At 38.8% G+C, this 20569-nt stretch overlaps 2 protein-coding genes across 5 annotated transcripts in view; both read right to left on the bottom strand.

Moving 5' to 3' along the window:
• twin (CCR4-NOT transcription complex subunit 6-like twin) overlaps window positions 1-20569 on the bottom strand; it is a 117969-nt gene that overhangs the window by 94326 nt on the left and 3074 nt on the right. For 3 of the 4 annotated variants that reach the window (XM_067771705.1, XM_067771698.1, XM_067771691.1), the window contains exons 2-5: window positions 20271-20302; window positions 19770-19898; window positions 18298-18484; window positions 17311-17486 (exon numbers count right to left, since the gene is read on the bottom strand). In XM_067771705.1, the coding sequence (XP_067627806.1) occupies window positions 17311-17486; window positions 18298-18484; window positions 19770-19898; window positions 20271-20277 (499 nt within the window). In that variant the 5' untranslated portion in view covers window positions 20278-20302. The remainder of the gene's footprint in view (window positions 1-17310; window positions 17487-18297; window positions 18485-19769; window positions 19899-20270; window positions 20303-20569) is intronic. The other variant, XM_067771715.1, reaches the window with a different exon arrangement.
• On the bottom strand, window positions 784-9899 carry LOC137237511 (probable basic-leucine zipper transcription factor Q). Its single transcript, XM_067761218.1, has one exon. It carries the CDS (start codon window positions 5925-5927, stop codon window positions 3057-3059), a length of 2871 nt encoding a protein of 956 aa, XP_067617319.1. The 5' UTR covers window positions 5928-9899; the 3' UTR covers window positions 784-3056.

The raw sequence follows: 20569 nt of genomic DNA, 5'->3' as shown, positions 1-20569 counted from the left end.
GGCCAAAATAATGGCATATAAAAACATAGGCTATTACTAACCAAAACCAATCGGTTGTTTTAGAAGGATCGAAAAAATTAACATAAAAATTCTTAACATAATTTAGGAGTGCAAATCCAACTTTTTTCATAAGGATACCGACCCAGTCTAAGGTATATCCTATTTAAAACTATTACAAGTAATTTTAAAATCTATGCATTTAGTATTCTGTAGTACTTATCTGCATCTAAGTACAATAATATCTAACAATCAACTTTATTCCATATACATTAGGGTGGGTCGATTTGTAGGGACGAAAGTTAACCGATATCGCGCCATCGATCGAATTTGGGCTCAGGAAAAAAGTTCCGCTACGCATACCCAAAAAATAATTTCGAGCCTGCGAAATTTCATTTTTTTGACTTTTTTTCGACTTCGATTTTTAAGGTTTTTTTCATGACCTACTAAAAAAATTTTCATTTGATTGTAAAATTTTCATGTATACCCTGTCCGACCCAAAAATGTCCGCTAAATACGTTGTCCATAGTACAGGTTTACAAGTTTCTCTTTCTAACACACTGCCGTTTGACACTTCGGTCAGTGTCAAACCATTGTGGAACTCAGTGGAACCTGCGTGGAACATGCGGTGGTTTATCAATAGGCCGATAAAAACAAAAACAATTGTATCACAATTTGTTAATTAAAATTGTCCGAAACATATGGATTTTAAAAAGAGATGTAATTAAGTGCTCTTTTGAAAGTAAATAAGGATATTTCATTGTAATTTTACAATAAAAATTTTCTTAGACCTAAGAAGTACAACAGTGCCAAATAGCATCCACAAAAAAAACGAACAAGAACAAGCATTTTATCAGGTGAGCGTGGCTGTATGTGCGTGCTGCTACATATCCTACTTGTAGACCTTCACAATGACGTTGTCGATAACAGTTTCTTGGAAAAAAAAAATATATTTTTTCATTGCCTACATGAAAATTTTACAATCAAATGAAAATTTTTTAGTAGGTCATGAAAAAACCTTAAAAATCAAAGTCGAAAAAACTCAAAAAAATTAAATTTCGCAGGCCCGAAAATTATTTTTTTTGCGTAGTGGAACTTTTTTTCCTGAACCCAAATCCTATCGAAAAATCGATGGCGCGATATTGGTTAATAAATCGACCCAGTCTAATATACATACAATCTGCACACTGCACTTACATATGTATAAATTTAACAAAAATATATTTTAAATAACAATGCCTGATGGTGGCACTAATTACGTGACGTTCTCCATTCACTCTACACTCTAGTCATCAACATTACATCCATATCAGGCCATATATAATAGTTAATATGGCAAATATGTATGTATGTATGTATGATTAAATGCGATTTCATTCAACTCAAATCCAGCTTTAATTCATTTTGGAGTTGGCATTTAACTTCTGCTTAGCTTATAAATTTGCATGTCGTGACGCCATGCTGCAATGGTCCGCTAGTTGATTGGTGGATTGTCGGTTGGTGGTTGGATGGGTTGGGTGCTGCCCGGCTGTTTTGTATCTCTTGTTTGGTTCGTTTTCATTATTTGTACCAAGTGCAGACGAACTTTCGTGCGTTTTTTTTAGTTGATTTGCTTATATTTTTTAACTTTTTTTTTTGTTTTCTGTGAGGCGGTTTACAATCAGTGGCTTTTGTTATTGTGGTTTTGGTTTGGTGAGTGCAGAGAAAGTGAAAGTTTTACTTTGCTTTTATGTGATTGCCTTAACAGACTGACTGACACGACGAGACGGTGTTGGATTTCAATTTATATGTATTTATTTGCTTGTCTTTTTTAATTCACTTTTGTTTTGCTTTTTTATTATATATAAATTTTTTTTTTTGGTAATTTTAGGTGCTTATTTCGGTTTCAGTTTTGCTTTTTGTTGTTTTTGCGAGCTGTAAAGCCTATTTTGGTATATTTGTTTTAGTTTTTTTTTTTGCGTTTATAGTTCGTTGTCATTGGAGAAGCACCTTTTTTTTGCACTAGGGTGCTTGTTTTTGATATTTTATTTTTTTTTTTTTAGCTATTGTAGTTGCTGTGGCGGTTGTGTAGTAAACTCTGTGTCTTTTGAGCTTTTAACATAGCATTTTTTTCTTTCCTTCGTTGTTTTATAATTTTGTGCCTAATTTTTAGATTTTTTTTATTTTTATACTATTTATTGTTATTGATTTTCTTTCTTGTTTTTTTTTGTTTTGCTTTTTCCGGTTGTTTTTGTTTCCTTTTTTTGCCCCTCTTTTTTTCTATACAATCGTTTTATAACTTTTCGCTTTGTTTGCGCTTGCTTGTTCATCAGCAACAAATGGAAACAGCAAACAATGATGTCGTAATTGTAATGGAAGCAAGCAAAAGACGAGCGGCTCATACACCAAAGTGCACAATTTTTTGTTTTTTTTTTTACTATTTTTATTACGCCTTTTTTGTTTTTCATTTGTAATTGGGTTTCTTGCCTGCTATATTCATTTAGCAATTTAGCCCTAAAACTTTTGTAAAAGTTTTCACTCAGTTGTTGCATAATCCACTTTTTAACTGTTGCAGACGTAGAGTATTTAGTACACGCGGGCAGGGGCAAAGTAATTTCGATCGCAGTTAACGTGTTCGTATAAACAAAAAGCGAATATGCGTTAATATTTGAATATCGACACCATTAGCAATTGGCTAATGTAGCACATAATGACTTGCTATATGTAATGAAGTTAAAAGAAATAGCCGTGGTTACATAATCAGCACTTGGCGCACTGAGCGCATTCAATCAAATAAATGGAGAAATAATGTTTTTCGAAATCACGCCTGAAAATGCAGCTAACAGTTGTCTTGCAATCCTACTATTGTTACTGTTATACTGAGGTCCCACGTGGGACCAGAAACAAGCTGTTGCAGCAGTATTTGATCAATGCGTAAAGCTTGCCAGCATTATGATTTTTTAAGATAATACATCGATGCACATGAGTTGGGTATAGTTATTGTAATTTAATCTATTGCATCACTGTAACAGGAGTCAGTTGATGCAAATCAGCGTTATACTTCGCCTATAATACAAATTTCACGCTAATGCTGCATATGTTGCTGTTCTATTCACAAATTCTTTTTCCTCATTCATCACTGTTGTGTTTGGTGCGGTGTTTCTGAGGCAATGTTCAAATGTTGTGGGCCACACTAAATCGAAGCAATTATTAATGAATTGCTGATTGTGTTGTTGTTCTTTGTCGCATTCAATATTATTATTAACATCATTTTTTATATTTTGATTTGATGTACCGCTGATTAAAAAATCTAACTTCGTGTTCGTTGTTGTTGTTTTAGCGTTTTCTGTTTCAACTGCAGGCATTGCGCCTAATTTAGTTCTCATTATATTCTCATCGCATGCTGCAACCGTTGCATTATTACTATTATTATTTACATCTAATGCATTTTTTTGCACAATATCGCCTAAAATAAAATTCAAATTTTCAAATTTAAATATCAATTCATCACAATTGACAGTAGCTGCACTATCTATGCCACTATCATTGGAGAAATCACTACTGCAACGCGAATAGGCGCTTAGCGATCGTGTTTTTGTCACTACATCAGCTGCAGCAGCATCAAGTTCATTAGGCGGCAGCTCGCTACCACAGGTTTCGATGAGTTTACGAGAAATTTCTTTAATGCTTTCGCTCAACAATGCATCGGCGCTTGCAGGCAGCAATGTTACGGCGGACGATAGGCTACCATGCAACGTCGCCGACGATTTATTAGCTACCGCAGGTGAGCGTAGAGCAGTTGGAGCTTCGAGAAGTGGCGTTAGAGCAGCTGTTAAATTGTACGAGTGCTGACTGAAAAAGTCATCCACTATATTAATGCCACTTAATATATCACCATAGCCTGAATCATGCGAGTCATTCGAATCACTTAAGCAACCATTTGTAGCAGGCTTCGTTACATCACGATGATTGCTATCTTGAGTATTATTACGCTGAGAGCCGATGACACCAACGCGTTCAATGCGTGATGGTTGAGAGTCTTCTATTAGTGGTGGTGGTGCCGATAGTGCAGATGAGCACGAGGATGATGCTGTCTCCGTAGATGAAGTGTTTGACGAAGCGCTCGAAGCTGATGATGAATGTGTGCGTATTGATGCGGTTGATGAGTCAGAGAGCGAACGTCTTAGCGGATAATCCCAAATAGAACGTAAAGGATCACAGACGCGACAAAAACAAACGCCGCCAAGATTATCTTGCGCATCGACAACGCATTGTTTAGTGCTGGCTTGTTTAAGGCAGATAGTAGTTGCATTTATGCAATTGGACTGCAGAAAATTGTTATCAAATTGAGATGGATTTGAACTGAGTGTGTTTGAATTGCGCGCACTTTCCATTGTATGTTCATTGCTGCCAGTGTAGATATCGAGCAATTTATTTAAATTGTTGTTAGTATTTTCTTGCGTATACAAATATTGAGAATGCGACAGGTGATGCTGCTGCTGCTGACACTGTCTCTGCTGGTGTTGTAGTTGTTGTTTTTCTTGTTGTTTCGATAATAACTGCGATTGTTGGCACAACTTTCGTTTGCTATCAGTTTCTTTTAGCGGGCTAGATGCAGCAGTAAGTGCATCTAATTTCAAAAGTATGCCATTGTTTGTTGATTTACGTTCCTTCTTGCGACGTTTGCGCGGTTTAATTATGCGTGGCAATACCGTATCCGCACATTCGTCTGCATTTTCGTTTGATATTTCCGCTGTAGCTGCGTTCTCTTGTGGTGCCATGTGAGCGTAATTGTTCTCTTTGCTGGTACGTGCAGTCAAAGCGGCGGGTGCTGAATGTTGATGTCGTAATGGAATGCGTGCAGATTTTTCACCATTAGATTTAACAAATATCCCTGTCGAAGTGCTATAGTTAAAAACGCTTGTTGTTGTTTGTGGTTTGCAAACATTATTTGGCATTGACCACTTACATTCCGCAGCAGCAGCAGCAGCAGTTTGTTGGTCTGGCAACAGCAAGGGTGCACCTTGAGCGTGTGCAGCCAACTGATAAATATGCGTAGCATTCGTATTATGTGTCATATAAAGCCCCGACGCAGCAACAGCAACAGCAACTGGCAGCTTTTGTATGGACACCGGCGAATGTGACAATTTACGTTGGATGCGTTGACGTTGTGCTGTTGCCAGATGTGCAGTAGCATTTGAAATTAGTGGTATACCAGCACATTCGTTAATACGCTGTTGATCCACCAATGCCGAAGACTTTAGTGGTGCTTGTGAAAAATTGGGCGCATGCAATTGAGTTGGTGTTGTTGAAGCGCCTAATCTTTCTGGTGGTGGTGGCGGTAACATGCGAAGCGTTGAAAAACCATGCACGAAATTATTTTGATGTACAGGATATGGTGGTTGTGTTGTGCGAGATGTGGTGCCAATGTGCTGATTATATTGTAGCGGTTGAGTTGGTAAAAGTGCGGGTGGATGCATCTGAGATGGTTGCGGCTTATGATTTTGATTTAACGTCGACGCATGCAACGGTGAGTTGTTGTACGGTGCTGACTGCTGTTGATGACGTGCAATGTGCATATTTTTATTTGAGGTATTCGTTGCATATGGTAAGATATTGCAGACATTTTGTTGCTGTGATGGTAACCACGGTAAAGCAGATTGTTGTTGGAAAAACGGTTGGTGATGTTGTTGGTGGTGACGATGTTGATGCAGCGGCTGCTTTACTGGATAAAAGTGCGGTCGAGTGTAGGCTTGTTGCTGTTGCTGTTGCTGCTGCTCATGTTTTTGCTGCTGATGTTGTTGATGATGCTTTTGTTGTTGCGTTAGTTGTTTTGATTGCGTGTGTAGTTGCGTTGCTGTAGGCAAAGCATATTTATGCGAATTGCCTCTAGGCGTAGCATTTGTAACGTTCTCTAGCGTACAACAGCCGCTATTGGCATTGGGTCGCATAATCTCTTGCTTCCAGAGACGGTATGTCTAAAGTGTTGCTTAGTAAGTATACTCTTTTTATTTTATAGTCTGATTGCAGCAAGCACATCTCCTAAGGCGGGAAATAAGTTTTCAAAGTTTCCTAATTTTTTTTTTAAATTGTTTTATAAAATTATTATAATTTCTTTAAATTACTATTTTTAAAAAACATTTTAGATTTAAATTAATTTTTTTCGATATTTTTGCTTTTATTCTTTTTGTTTATTCAAGTTCGCTATGCAATTTTTTATGAAGCATTTTAGATTTTAACTTGTTTTTATTTTTTTTATTATTCTTTTTTGTTTTGTCTTTTTTTGAAATTCTTAACCACTTTGTTTTTGGTTATTTCGTTCAATTTCTTCGCTTAATTTTAAAAGTAGATTTTTTGTTTTTTTTTTTTCAATGAAACAATATTTTTTAAACAATTATGATTAAAAAAGAAATTTTTGCTTTCATTTTTCTAATACTTTTTTGCCATTAATATATATTTTTTTTTTCAATTTAATATTTTTTTCGATTTAAATTCTTCTTTCCATTTAAATTTTTTTTTTCTTTTTTTAAATTTTATTTCTTTTATGTAAATGCCCTCGTGCGCTCAAGGTCCAACCGCAATTAAGTGAATTTGTAATAAGCACATACGCGCGCGCTATGCACAACAACAATACACACAGCGCTGCCTTAATTTGAAGCAGTTTTATGCTTTACTATTTTTTGTTTTTTTTTTTCTTATTTGATTTAATTGCATTGGCCTACACAATTGTTAGCATATTTTGCCACAAATTTTTAGTTTTTTTTTTTTAGTTAAAAACGAGACATGAAAACAACCAAAAATCGAACAGCAAGAATAACCGCAAGATTCAGCAGTGGCGCAATTTCCACAGTTACGAAATCCACACTGCGCAGTCGCAGCAACTTTGCATTTTTTTATTTTTTTCAACGATTTAGGTAAATTTAAAGTGCGCAAATGCAAACGCTCAACGAATGCAGTTTAAAACCAGCGCGATTTAATTATTAGTTAAAACACAAAAGACGATTTATTTGTTTTTTAGTTTTTTTTTTCTTTCTTAATTTCCTTTTAAAGTTTCACCCAAAACACTCTCGTCTTTTCACGCACATGAAAATTTGTGCACAAAAATAAAAATTGTTCCGCTAACAACAACCTTCTACGTATAAAACTCGCCGCAGACTAAGCAAAGTTAAGTTTGAAATCTTTTGCGTTGCGCCAAACCATGGCCGGTTGAGATTTTGTTAATGCTCACCGCTGCTACGACAGCAAAGCTATGGTTGATACGAGCAGTTCGGTATTACCAAATTGTGGCGCAACTTGCAGCTGGAAAAAAGCTAATAATATTTTTGAAAACCAGCAAAACAAAAAAACTCTGCAAAACCTGTAAACTCAAATAATGAGTATGCACAGAGTGCTGAAGCAAAAACTTTTTGTTGTGTGGTGTCAAGCCACCATTCATACATTTGTATTACTCTCATTACGCTCAGCGCGCTCAAAGCTTTTAGCGATCTTCTACACGTGATTGGCTTTTGTGGGCATTGACTTATTTTTATGAGCTGAAAAAAAAGAAAAATTCAACCATTGCAGTGTGCAGCACTGCTTTTATGCGCAGCCATATGATGGGCTCCTGCTTTCAACTATTCACTCTTTAGTCTGAGACGCCTTGGTAACGGGCTAAAGTCCATCAGAAGCTTTTTTTCGTGTCGAGGTCATGTACATACATACATACATTGGATTTTAAATATGGTTTAAATAACACATGCACATAAAATATTATGAAAATTTAGCCGTAGAATTATTCTTGTTACAAATGCTTTATAGCATAGATCTTCTCTATGTAAGCTTTGTAAGCTGCAGCGTACGTACTTATGTAGGTGCTTGAAGAAGATGTATGTAATGCATAGTGGTACATAGTTCAAGGATTTTTGATAAGCTGGCTTGTTTACATAAGTATAATTTTCAATATTCATTTTAAGATAATTTCAAGTATTTATCAAATGGTAAAAGCTAATTCTTTAAGAGCACGAAGCTAATACTGTTTACTAACAAGAACCAAATTCCACAGTACTAGTACTGCCCTCACTCTGTCTACGAGAGTCAAGTATCTAAAAGTCGAGATAGACAGCAAGCTCAGCTGGAAACCGAATATCGAAAGCATTGTCGAAACGGCTTACATAGCCTTCTATTCGTGTAAAAGAATCGTCATCAGAAACAGGGGTCTAAAACCAAAACCATAGCATGGTGGCCGGCTATGGACAAACAGTGCAGCATTATATAGATGAATAAATTACAGCAAGCAGCCCTCGGCGGGGTTAACAGGTGCACTAAGGTCGTGGCCAACTGACACACTAAATGTGCTACTAAACCAGCTAACTGTGGACCTTCATATACACATGTGAATATTCATCTTGTTAACAGTAAAATTTGGCAGTGTGCATTTATTCAGATAGCCAAGCAGCGCAAATGGCACTTAACTCCACCGTTACTTCGTCCAAGTCCCCTGGGCAGCTGCAAGAGGTCGCTTTAAGCCGCAGCTAACTACGCAAACAAAGTCCATATATGGGTACATGGTCACAGTAACATCGAGGGCAACGAGAAGGCAGACCCAGCGGGTTAGGGGATCAGAATATACCCGCGGTAGGTATGCCTGTCGTAAGAGGCGACTAAAATACCAGATTCAAAGGGCTGTGTAGCGCAACCTTTTAGGTTACCAGCGCAATATATAGCTTCTCCAAACCCAATTGTCAACCTCACCTATCCGCGGCGAATCCTGTTTCACTAACAGACGAGGCTCTGGCGACCCCAAGCTCCTCATGGAACTTGGGGGTAGGGAGGGAGGGAATGGCCTGAAGGTTTAATGTGGCCACATAAATCGTTCCCGAGATGGTCGGGCTAGCACCTTAATGGTGCTGTGGTACCGGAGCGTACCGGATTTGTATCCGGCAAAGGACCATCACATCGATAACACTCCCCAAAGCCTTCGGGGAGCAACCTACCTCTACAACAACAACAACAAGAAGGCAGACGAACTTGCAAGGGCAGAGACACTGATAGAGGTTGTGGAGGCGGTTAAGATGCATCTTCCACTTCCAACAATCAAAAGATACATATATAGAAGATTCAAGGAGTTAGAAGTCTCCAACTGGCACTCCTCGGACACCTGCAAAATAACCAAGCAAACCTGGCCGAATTACGATAGTAAGAGAACGGAGCACCTAATAAATAGGTCAAGGCCAAAATGAGGAGCCACTGGCCACTTGGTATGCACGCTGAGAGAATGACGATGTCTTTTAGCTGCATTTTCAGCAGCTGTGGCGAGGAGAGCACCAAAGAAATATTCGCGCACTACCTTTGTGAATGGCCAGCTCTAGCATACACTAGGTCCGAAACTTAAGGAAGTAGCTTAACGCTCTGCAAAAGATATCAGCAGGTTATTGTGTGCACCAAATGGTTTGAACGGAGTATCGACTAGCCATACTAAATCAGCAGCAATTGGTTCCAGAAGAAAAGTGCATCAAAATGGCACCCCATGCGCTACTTAGGCTCGGATCTCTGGTATCCAGCAACAAACAAACCAAGAGCACATACTTTTTATTTCATATTGGCATTTACCCGCAGCTTCTTCCGCGCCGATATAATCATTAAAACAATACCGAAATAGTCCCTAAATTACCCAAAAAGTCGCAAAATTAAAACGTAAACATTCTCACATTAATCCGGAGATAATATCGAAACTATATAACCGCGTAATAGCCCCCAAAGTTTTCGCAAGTTCCATGCGGAGCTTGGGGTCGCTAGAGCCTCATCTATTAGTGAAACAGGATTCACCGCGGATAGGAGAGGTTGACAATTGGGTTTGGAGAAGCTATATAATGCGCTGGCAACCTGAAAGGGTTGCGCTGCACAGCCCCTTGAATCTGGTATTTTAGATGCCTCTTACGACAGGCATACCTACCGCGGGTATATTCTGACCCCCTAACCCGCTGGCGGGATCGAAAATAATCTGGAAGCTATATGTAGATAGTCCCGATATAGTCATGAAATGGTCTCGGAGATATTAGGTTAACCTGGAAACCGATCCGAACCGTCGAAGATCTGGATTACAGCTCAAAAACGGTCCCGAAAGAGTACGAAAAATCTTGAAATAGCCCCGATAGGTCCCTAGAATAATACCGAAGGTTAGGTTAGGTTAGAGTGGTCACCGGTGCGAGCACCAGTGCACTAAGGCCCAAAAAGGTTCCATTGTGATACCACGTGGATCTCTCCCCTACTCAAACCAACAGCTCGATACAGCAAACGTCAGGAGTTTCTTAGGTTCCATTACCATAACCATAATACCGAAACAGTTCCTAAGTAGTCCTGAAGAAATTAGAAATAGTTCCGAAACGATTCCGAACACAATCTTGAAACGGTCCCGAAGTTACTCCGCACATATTTTCGAACTGGCCCAAATAGTTATTCCAAAAATCAACCCGACATAGTCCCGAAATAGCCCCGCCATGATTCCAAAAATAACGACACCGAAACTACCCAAAAAATTACAGGAAATGATACGCAAATAGATCGGAAATAATTCGGAATGATCCCGAAACTATCCTGTAAGTCACCCGAAAACTGACAACTGTTCCAAAATTATTTAGATTATTTAGACCAAAACCGATATGAATCATAAACCACACATTTGGGATTCAAGGGGTTGTGTAGCGCAATATATAGCTTCTCCAACCCAATTGTCAACCTCACCTTCGAGCGGCGAATCCCGTTTCACTAACAGACGAGGCTATGGTGACCCCAAGCTCCTCATGGAACTTGAAGGTGGGGAGGGAGGGATGGCCTGAAGGTTTAATGTGGCCATATAAATCGTTCCCGAGATGGTCGGGCCAGCACCTTAATGGTGCTGTTACCGGAGCGTATCGGATCTGTATCCGACAAAGGACCATCACATCGATAACACTCCCCAAAGCCTTCGGGGAGTAACCTAATCGCTACAACAACAACAACAACAACAACATAAACCACACATACTTATATTATAAATCGGAAAGTTGGGATGAACATATCTATCGGCGTATGCATATGAAACCGGTATTGGCATCTAGCGATCAGTAGGCACAATTGTAGGAACAGTTGAAACTTACCATTGGCGCTAGTTGGCGTCTTATGATCTGTCAACAATATCCAATACCAAACATTTCAAGTTTCATACAACATCGTGTTTTTTCGCTCTTGAAAATTTCGAAATACGTGCCTTCAAACAACGATTTGCGGGCAGCTTTAATTTTCTGCTTCCATTTGAGTAAATCGGCGATAGAATCTCATCGAATCTTGGTCGTACGCAGTATAATGAGTGATTCAACAAGTTTAAAATTGGTAATTTTGATGTGAGAAACGCTGACCGCGGCAAGCCACCGAAATTGGTCGAGGACGTCGAATTGCAGGCTTTGCTGGATGAAGACGATAGTCAGACCCAAATACAGCTCTCAGAACAACTAAATGTGTCCCAGACAACCATTTCCACACGTTTGAAATCCATGGGAGAGATCATGAAAGCGGAAGATGGGTGCCACATGACCTGAACGACAGACAGCAAGAAAATCGGAAAACAACATGTGAAATGCTGCTCGCCAGACAAAAAAGAAAGTTGTTTTTGCATCGGATCGTTACTGGCGATAAAAAGTGGATTTATTTCGTGAATCCCAAACGCAAGAGATCGTATGTGGACCCTGGCCAACCAGCACAATCGTCCCCAAGACCAAATCGCTTCGGAAAAAAGACAATGCTCTGTGTTTTCTGGGATCAGCGTGGTGTAATCTGGTATGAGCTTCTAAAACCAGGCGAAACTGTTAATGCTCAACGCTACCAACAACAATTGGCCAATTTGAACCGTGCTCTGCGCCAAAAACGCCCAGAATATGAAATTAGCCATGACGAAGTGATTTTTCTCGATGAAAATGCACCATCACACCGAACAAAACAGACTCGGGAATTGGTTGAGTCGTACAGCTGGCAACCGTACCCCACCCCGCTTACTCACCAGACTTGGCTCCATCCGACTTTCACTTATTTGCATCGATGGGGTAGTGGTGGGTAATGACACTATTTTTTGAGTGTTAACACAGTAGCACAGGCACACTTTGCAGTGTTAACACATTGTGTTGACACAATTGTGTTATAACTGATTATCGAAAGTCGATATGAGTGTTGGCACAATATCAGAGCACAGTACTGTGCTACTTACCTCTAACGCCACGTTTGACGCCATTTAGAAAATTAAATCATGGAAACATTTATCTTCTTGCATACTCCCATGCTTAGGGAATCTACGTTATATAACCACAACTTTTGTTTAAATAGAACATTTTCAACTTACGAGTATATATTTTGTGCCCACATCTTTTAAACGTAATACACAGGCAAGATTATGAGTACAATCAACACACAAGCAAAACACAAGCACAATGGACTATGTATGTATGAATGTGCACTTACGATCTGAATGTCATTCTCTGTGCTATAGAAACAGTCAGCTTTGTGCCATCGAGTGTGCCACTGTGTTATAAATTAATTGATAAGTGTGCGTGTGCGTGCTGCACATTACTGAGTGTTAACACAATAACACAGCACAGTGCTGTGTTACTCAGCCTTACGATGGGGCACGCACTAAGCGAACAGCGCTTCACTTCTTACGGAAATATTGGAAAATGGCACGATTACTGGTTTGCTTCAAAAAACGAAGACTTTTTTCGGCGAGGTATCCATAAACTACCTGAGAGGTGGTCAAAATGTGTAGCTAGCGAAGGCGCTTGCATTGAATAAAATATTCGTTACCATTCTCTTGAAATAAATGTATTTTTTTTTAATAAAAAATACCGGTTTCATATGCACACACCTGATATACATATATAGATATCTCGATGTCGAAAAGACCGGATGTTGCCTTTCTGACTCAATTAGAACAAAACGGCTGAGCTTATTTGGCTTACTGATAGCAAATACTTAAGAAGGATCTATTGGGCATATTTTTTTTAAAGGTGGGAGTGTTGTTGTTGTTGTAGCGATAAGGTTTCTCTCCGAAGGCTTTGGGGAGTGTTATCGATGTGATGGTCATTTTCCGGATACAGATCCGGTACGTTCCGGTAACACAGCACCACATTAAACCTTTAGGCCATCCCTCCCTCCCCACCCCCAAGTTACATGAGAAGCTTGGGGTCGCCAGAGCCTCGTATCTTAGTGAAACAGGTTTCGCCACGGATAGGTGAGGTTGACAATTGGGTTTGGAGAAGCTATATATTGCGCTGGCAACCTGAAAGGGTTGCGCTACACAGCCCCTTGAATCTGATATTTTAGTCGCCTCTTACGACAGGCATACCTAACAAGTCGGAGACAGTCTCAAAATGATAGTTATCATCTTCCAATAGTCCTGAATCGATCTAGAAATCAATCTGAACAGCAATGAAAATATTCAGTTTTTTCGGCGAGACACTCTAATATGAATATTTTTTTGAAAACCTCGGTTTTGCAAGCATTTTCAATTCATATTTTTATTTTAGTAAAGCATTTCAGTATACAATTATAGCTAAATATGTATGTAGTTGATCATTATTAACAGCAAGAGCAAGAAAACTTTCTCTTTTCACTGTTCCTACGCAACAAGTAGGTCCCATAAATATGGCAAATATGTAAATCAATTTGCAGCAAAATGAATGAACAAATGTGCGATGCAATGAAAAACAAAACCTACCAGCAGTAGCCAATCTGTAACTACATACTACCCAGACAGTTTAGCAACCAACAACTGCGTCAAGGTATACGTTTTATTATTTTTCCCCAACTAGTGGCTACCTTTCTATGGTGATGACGGCAATTTGATGGCCTTTATTTGGCATTAATTGTGTTTTATATTCGATGTGGTTCATGAAATAATTTGCAATTTGCAACAAAACTATTCGTAGTGTAAATAGTGCGAAGGCAACGATAACAACAAATACTTTTATGTATGTATGTACAAAGCAAAAAAGGGGTAAACGATTTCGCTTACATTACATCAGTGAATTTACTGATAACTGACAAAATATTACACTGAACAACAAAATCTATTATTTATTTTAAGCCCCAGTGGGTTAAGGGGCTTAGAATATAACCGTGGCAAGTATGGCTGAGGCGACTTTAATAAGTGATTCAAAGGGCTGTGTAGCGCAATTTATGGCGTCCCAAGCTCCTCATGGATGCAGGGTGTTGGGGGTGGGATGACCTAGAAAGTTCAATGAGGTCATATTAAATCGTTCTCGAGATATTCGGGCACGTACCAGTGCATCCACCCTTTTGTCGCCGTCAACATGGAATGCCCCAGCTAGCTCCGGACATAAGGCGTGGTCCTCAACCCTGATCCATGTTGACAGGGGGTGGATGTTACAATCGTCCTCGTTCATCTACCTACATTCACCGGAAGCCCGCCCATCCTTGGACCGCTCGATTTCTTTGCTACTTCAGCGAGTCCCCTTTCTTACCTTTACTCCGAATGATTCCACAGTACGTACCCTTTTGTCATCCTTCACTCCCCTCCCAATCAAATTTAGCCAACCATATTCATAGAGCTTTAGCTCAACTCAACATATATATATATATATTTTCTTTTAACCACAGTAAAAAGGACAGAATTTCAAAAAACCGGAAATGCCACTTTGGCTTATATAATATATATTGATTTCTTTTTTTTTTTGTAAATAATAAAAAGGTTACGTAAATAAGTAAAACACATATATAACATACAATTGTTCCCTATTAGTTATTGGACCTTCTGTCACACAAAGGACCAAACCTCTATATTGCTCAATCGAAGCAGTAATGTGATTGATTTCCTTACACCCAGAATCCTACGACCTACCTAACAGAGCTCTGTTTGGTAATAATAGGTATTTCTTGGGAGCCAGGCCTCTGTAGCCTCAAAAGAAAACGGAGGTAAAATTTTAAGTTTTTGGGTTTGGTGTATTCCGCAGCCACAAACTGTACATCAAGATCAATTTTACGACAGAAAAAGAAACAAATAAAACTTATATAAAGATCAAAAAAAATGTTTTCTTTGATTTAGGACTGGTTGCTCGCAGTCGAGTTGGAATAACCCCTTTCCAAAATGTCTCGGTTTTGTAGCCACTGTAAAATTTTTTTTTGGCATGGATGTGAGCTTTGTTCTAATTTGTGCTGGTAACTTTTAAAAATTTCCCTGGCGCGCGGCGCCGTACGTTCCCAGGTTATTTGGTTCCCACGGACAAAATCTTCTGCACGTACAGAGTTAAGTTATCCGTAATATCGATGGATGTCACGTGTCTTGTCCTCTTCCTCAGGAATTCGTCGTGACCATTAACCAGAGTGTTGAGCACGGCGACCAGCCACAATATCACTTTAGGGGCCTTCAGCACCCAGCATTCGCAAATAATTTTTAACTTTAGGTACACTATTTTAACTTTTTCGTGTAGCGTACTGTCCTTTGTGGACTTCGCGCACATGGGATCTCACTTTAAGAAAACACACAATATTTGGCGCGCATTACACCGCACTGCTTCAACTCTAATACAGTTTTTTCCTATTGCCAGCCAATACCTCCTATATATAGACAAAATCCGCCACCGATACCGTTTATTTTGCTGTTTCCCTATTTCCATCACGTGGATGATAAAAAAAATTAAATTTCCATGCATATTTTTCAGGAGTTATTGTTCCAACCGACCATATATGGCCACTCTACCCACAATCAACTTTCCTGGATGGTTTGGCGATCCCCCGCGCAACACTTATTCGGCGCCAACTCAACTTGCCGACCTGGTATGTTTGATATAACGCTGCCATTGATTGGGGAACCAGCCCTCCCGAGAAGTATTCATGTTTGGTTTGCGGCATAAAAAAAAGGTAATTATTCTTGTCTTTTGATTCGTTTATGTTATATATATAAGAAAACTGGCCGTGCTGTTGTTGCGACGGGTGTACACGCTGGATACACCAAAGTACATTGGGATCAGCAGCGCTGAAATCATATGTTTCCATACATCTTCACGCGCAACGCCAGCATTATCGGCACTATACGTTTTAAATAGTACGATTGTAACTTTAGCTAACCCTACGATTACCTATTTTCTATCGAATCGTGTAATGAGCGACACAACTATTGTATGTAATTCATCTTCGCTATCTTTTCAGGCTTATACCTGTGCGACCCGATTTGTTCACCCCTGAAGTACAAAGGACTTTGACTGGCGACATGACCAGTTCGTCTACAGTTCTGGCCTTGAAGCGCAATGGGCGATGTGGCGAGGAGTGTCGAGCTTACGGGAAGTAGCTTAGAAACTTGAATCTAAGATTTTTTTTACTTTATGGTACTTTTGTTTTATCTTTTGCAGGTTACTTCGGCACCATATCGAGAATTTGGCGCTTCCTTTGACCGGGGCAAGGTATACCCAACGCGGGGAACACCCACCCCTGACAACCTCAATGGTACTTGTTACCAGAACGTAAAGGATCTATATCCGACAAAGGACCCTAAACATCGATAACACTCCTCAAAACCTCCGGGGAGTGTTTTTATCGCTACAACAATAACAACATGTATTGGTAAACTTCTAAAAAGCGAAAAATTATTTTTTACTTTCGTCTCCGGTGAAATAAAATATTGGTTAATATTGGTTTGCTCTAATATCCAACTGTATGCTGTACAGATTAGTATAATATTGGTTGTAAAAAATATCCTCTTATGCTTTTTTCCTGGCGAACATTTTCTAATGCAACGGAGCTGCAAGCAGGCTTTTCTCAAAATATTAGACCTAAATAAAGGAAAGGTTTTTTTTTCGCAAATTTGAGTTTTTCAAATGGATACGCTTGGCTGGTCCTCTTTTTGACAAGCATGCAGGAAAAACAACATATTCAGATGGATATCTGAAAAGCGTCCTATTCATGAAATGAACATTGAGAGATCACACATTCCTGAGCAGCTTTGTTTTCACAACAAAAAAGCAGTCGAAGGCTATCTTCCTCTACTTGTGATAGCGATAAGGAAACTCCTCTAAGTTTTTGTGCTCTTTTGCCGGTATCCGGTACGTTCCGCAAAAAGGCACCATTAAGAAACCAGGCCGACCATACCTGGGACGATTTGATACCACCACGTTGAAAGTTCTAAGTGTGAGGTTGACAATTGGGTTGGAGAAGCTATACTTAGGCTTTGACGACTTGTGACGTGCAACAACGATATTTCAATTAATTTAAGAGTTTGTAATATTTTTTTGAATATGAATTCAATAAGCGTTATAAAAAATTATCATAAAACTTGTGTGTGTAAGGCGCGACAACCTCCGAAGAGATCATAAAACTTACCTGATAAATTATCTAGCATATAAGTCAGGAGTTTCTGTGTGCCATTTGGTTCATTATAGATGGATAAAAACTCTTTTTGTAATGGATTTCCCATTAAACCGAGGACATGCAAATGAAATAGTTTTCCGATTTCGTAGGGGAGCACGCGCAAGTAATTGTTGTTTAGCAAAAGTTCCCTGAAAATTTAAAAACAATGGTCAAAAAAATATTTATTTAATTTTATTGGTTTTATTTTGATGTAGAAATATGCACTATATGTATATGTTGTTGTTGTTGTTGTAGCGATAAGGTTTCTCCCCGAAGGCTTTGGGGAGTGTTATCGATGTGATGGTCCTTTCCCGGATACATATCCGGTACGCTCCAGTAACACAGCACCATTAAGGTGCTAGCCCGACCATCTCGGGAACGATTTATATGGACGCATTAAACCTTCAGGCCATCCCTCCCTCCCCACCCAAAAGTTCCATGAGGAGCTTGAGGTCGCCAGAGTCTCGTCTGTTAGTGAAACAGGATTCGCCGCGGATAGGTGAGGTTGACAATTGGATTTGGGGAAGCTATAGGGTTGCGCTACACAGCCCCTTGAATCTGGTATTTTAGTCGCCTCTTACGACAGGCATACCTACCGCGGGTATATTCTGACCCCCTAACCCGCTGGGGTACTATATGTATATCGACCTATCCTGTGAGACGTTGTAACTTTGATGTTTTGTTCCAATCAAAACTGACTACCCTATTAGTCAAAGAGGCCGTTACTTCCAGACCTTCGTCAGTGAATTGTAATATGGCGAAAGTAAGGTGTATTTTTTTTTACAAAGTTTTTGCACGATACCTTCTAAAATCACTATGACTAAAGCTTTATTTTTTTGTTGTGTCGATGTAAAAGTAAAAAACTTCGAAAATGGACGTGGCATTCTCATAAACATCGAATATTGTATGCTGTCGTGCAATGTGCTTTAAAGCTAGCAGTAATTATGATTTATAACGTACCTCAGTTGTATCAACTCGCCCAGTTCAGCCGGCAAACTGCGCAGTTTATTGCTTGATACGTCTAATGTACGCAAATTAGAAAGCAATCCTATGTCGGCAGGCAAACGTAAAAGTTGATTGTCATTAAGATACAATGCTGTTAGGTGCTCAAATTCCCACAACGACGGGCTGATATTGCGAACGCAGCCTGTAAATAAAAATAAATAAATCATTAACTAAAGAATTTATAAACAAAATATAGCATAGATAAATAAAAAGGTTTTTATATATTTTTAAATTTTCCACGCTTCGCTACCCTCCTTCGCTCCCTTCCTTTTCTCACATTTGCCAAACACAGAGGGGTTGAAAAAAAAAAAAACATTTTTCTCGTTTTTGGAAGTTAGCCTTCAAATATCTTTGTTCTTTCGTAGTTCGAAATTTGACCCTTCCTAATATAAAGATTTTGGCGGCCACCGTGGTGTGATGGTAGCGTGCTCCACCTACCACACCATATGCCCTGGGTTCACACCCCGGGCAAAGCAACATCAAAATTTTAGAAATAAGGGTTTTCAATTAGAAGAAAATTTTTCCAAGCGGGGTCGCCCCTCGGCGGTGTTTGGCAAGCGCTCCGAGTGTATTTCTGACATGAAAAGCTCTCAGTGAAAACTCATCTGCCTTGCAGATGTCGTTCGGAGTCGACATAAAACATGTAGGGGTCCTGCCAATTTGTAGGGAAAATAAAGAGGAGCACCACGCAAGTTGGAAGAGAAGATCGGCCTAAAATCTCTTCGGAGGTTATCGCGCCTTACATTAATTTTTTTCTTTTTTTATAATGTAAAGCTTTTTAAAACGACATTTCCATACAAATTTCAAATTATAAGAGCTTTATAAACCTATTTTAATTTTAATGAATAAGAGGGTAGGTATATAAAAAATTAAAAAGGTAAAAATATGAAGAGGCACCACCGTTCATATCCTTCCGGGAAATGAGTCGGTAGGTATATCCATGGCCACTTTCAGGCTTCGTGTGAACACAAGCACTATAAGAATTGCAAATGGTCGATGGTCAGCCATATCATCGTGTGAGACATCCAGGCTAACCTGCCCCTCATATGACAAGAGGCGCACAAGAGCGCTTCTGGTTTTAAACAAATCAATTCTATCGTCCCTGATAAGGATTCTAACAGGTAATTCTTTAATAGGCACGCATGGTGCCAGAATGGGGGTAGGTTGCCCATCCTTGGTAAACCTCTTCTACATGACCTGGCTGAGGTCTCTAATCATGAAGTCAAGGCTGTAGCAAAATATATAAATTCCACGAAGTAGTTCGACCCGCTTTAGGCAGGTTAGGGGTCCGCTTTTGAGACCGTATAGGGTATTACAATGGGCCCATTGGCCATAGTTTTCAGCTCAGCCCTCGCAACCTAACCTAACCTACATCATTTATCCACCCTGTCGAAAAATCAACAAAACAAAATAAAACTTTTACTTACCTGTTATCTCAATGCCAGACCATGAACATTTCTTGCCAGCTGCCACATCTTCTGCAGACATGAAAATTTGTTGCCGTCGGTTAGCACTCTCATATTTCTCCTTATTACGAGACATTTTGTACAAATTTCCTATATGAAAACAATAACGAAAACAAATTAGTTAGTTAAATAATTCTATTACGGAAGAGTTCTTTGTTTATTGCAAAAATTAAAAAAAAAAACTGGATCACAACAAAATTACAAATCGATTAGGCGCGCGTAGTTAAATCATTATTAACTTAGTGCAAATGTTAAACAAATAAAAGTTAAAATATTTTGGGGAAAGTTATATTCACAGAAAACAGGTAAAAAATTTGCTATGCAATGATTGAAAACGTTGAAAATCGATTTGAAAATTTTCGCAGTTGCAAACGTATGCAAAAGAAAAAATAATTCCAATGATAAATACTTTGAATAATGTTATTTTTTATTTTTTTATTGTAAATGTTGAAAAATTATAACCTTTCATAATAACCGCCTGATGATAAGCGTCTCTGTAAAATATTAATAAAGTTTTAATTATTATTATTTTCATTGTTATGATTTATGTAATAGATGTTAGCAAATAAACAAGCAAAATAATGCAAATTAATATTTAGAAAATTATAAAATAACAAAAATACGTGAACTTGAATTTACATATAAAATGTACATATACAGGCAAGTGCAGCATGCATAAGCTATAGTTGCATATACATATTGTGACGAATATTAGCATCACTAAGCCGATACTAAATAAATAATCACGCAACAATAAACAA

Source organism: Eurosta solidaginis, chromosome 1 (assembly GCF_040869045.1).
Source record: "Eurosta solidaginis isolate ZX-2024a chromosome 1, ASM4086904v1, whole genome shotgun sequence".
Lineage (NCBI taxonomy): Eukaryota > Metazoa > Arthropoda > Insecta > Diptera > Tephritidae > Eurosta > Eurosta solidaginis.
The sequence above is the reverse complement of the archived record's forward strand: the minus strand, read 5'-3'. Positions and strand labels throughout refer to the sequence as shown.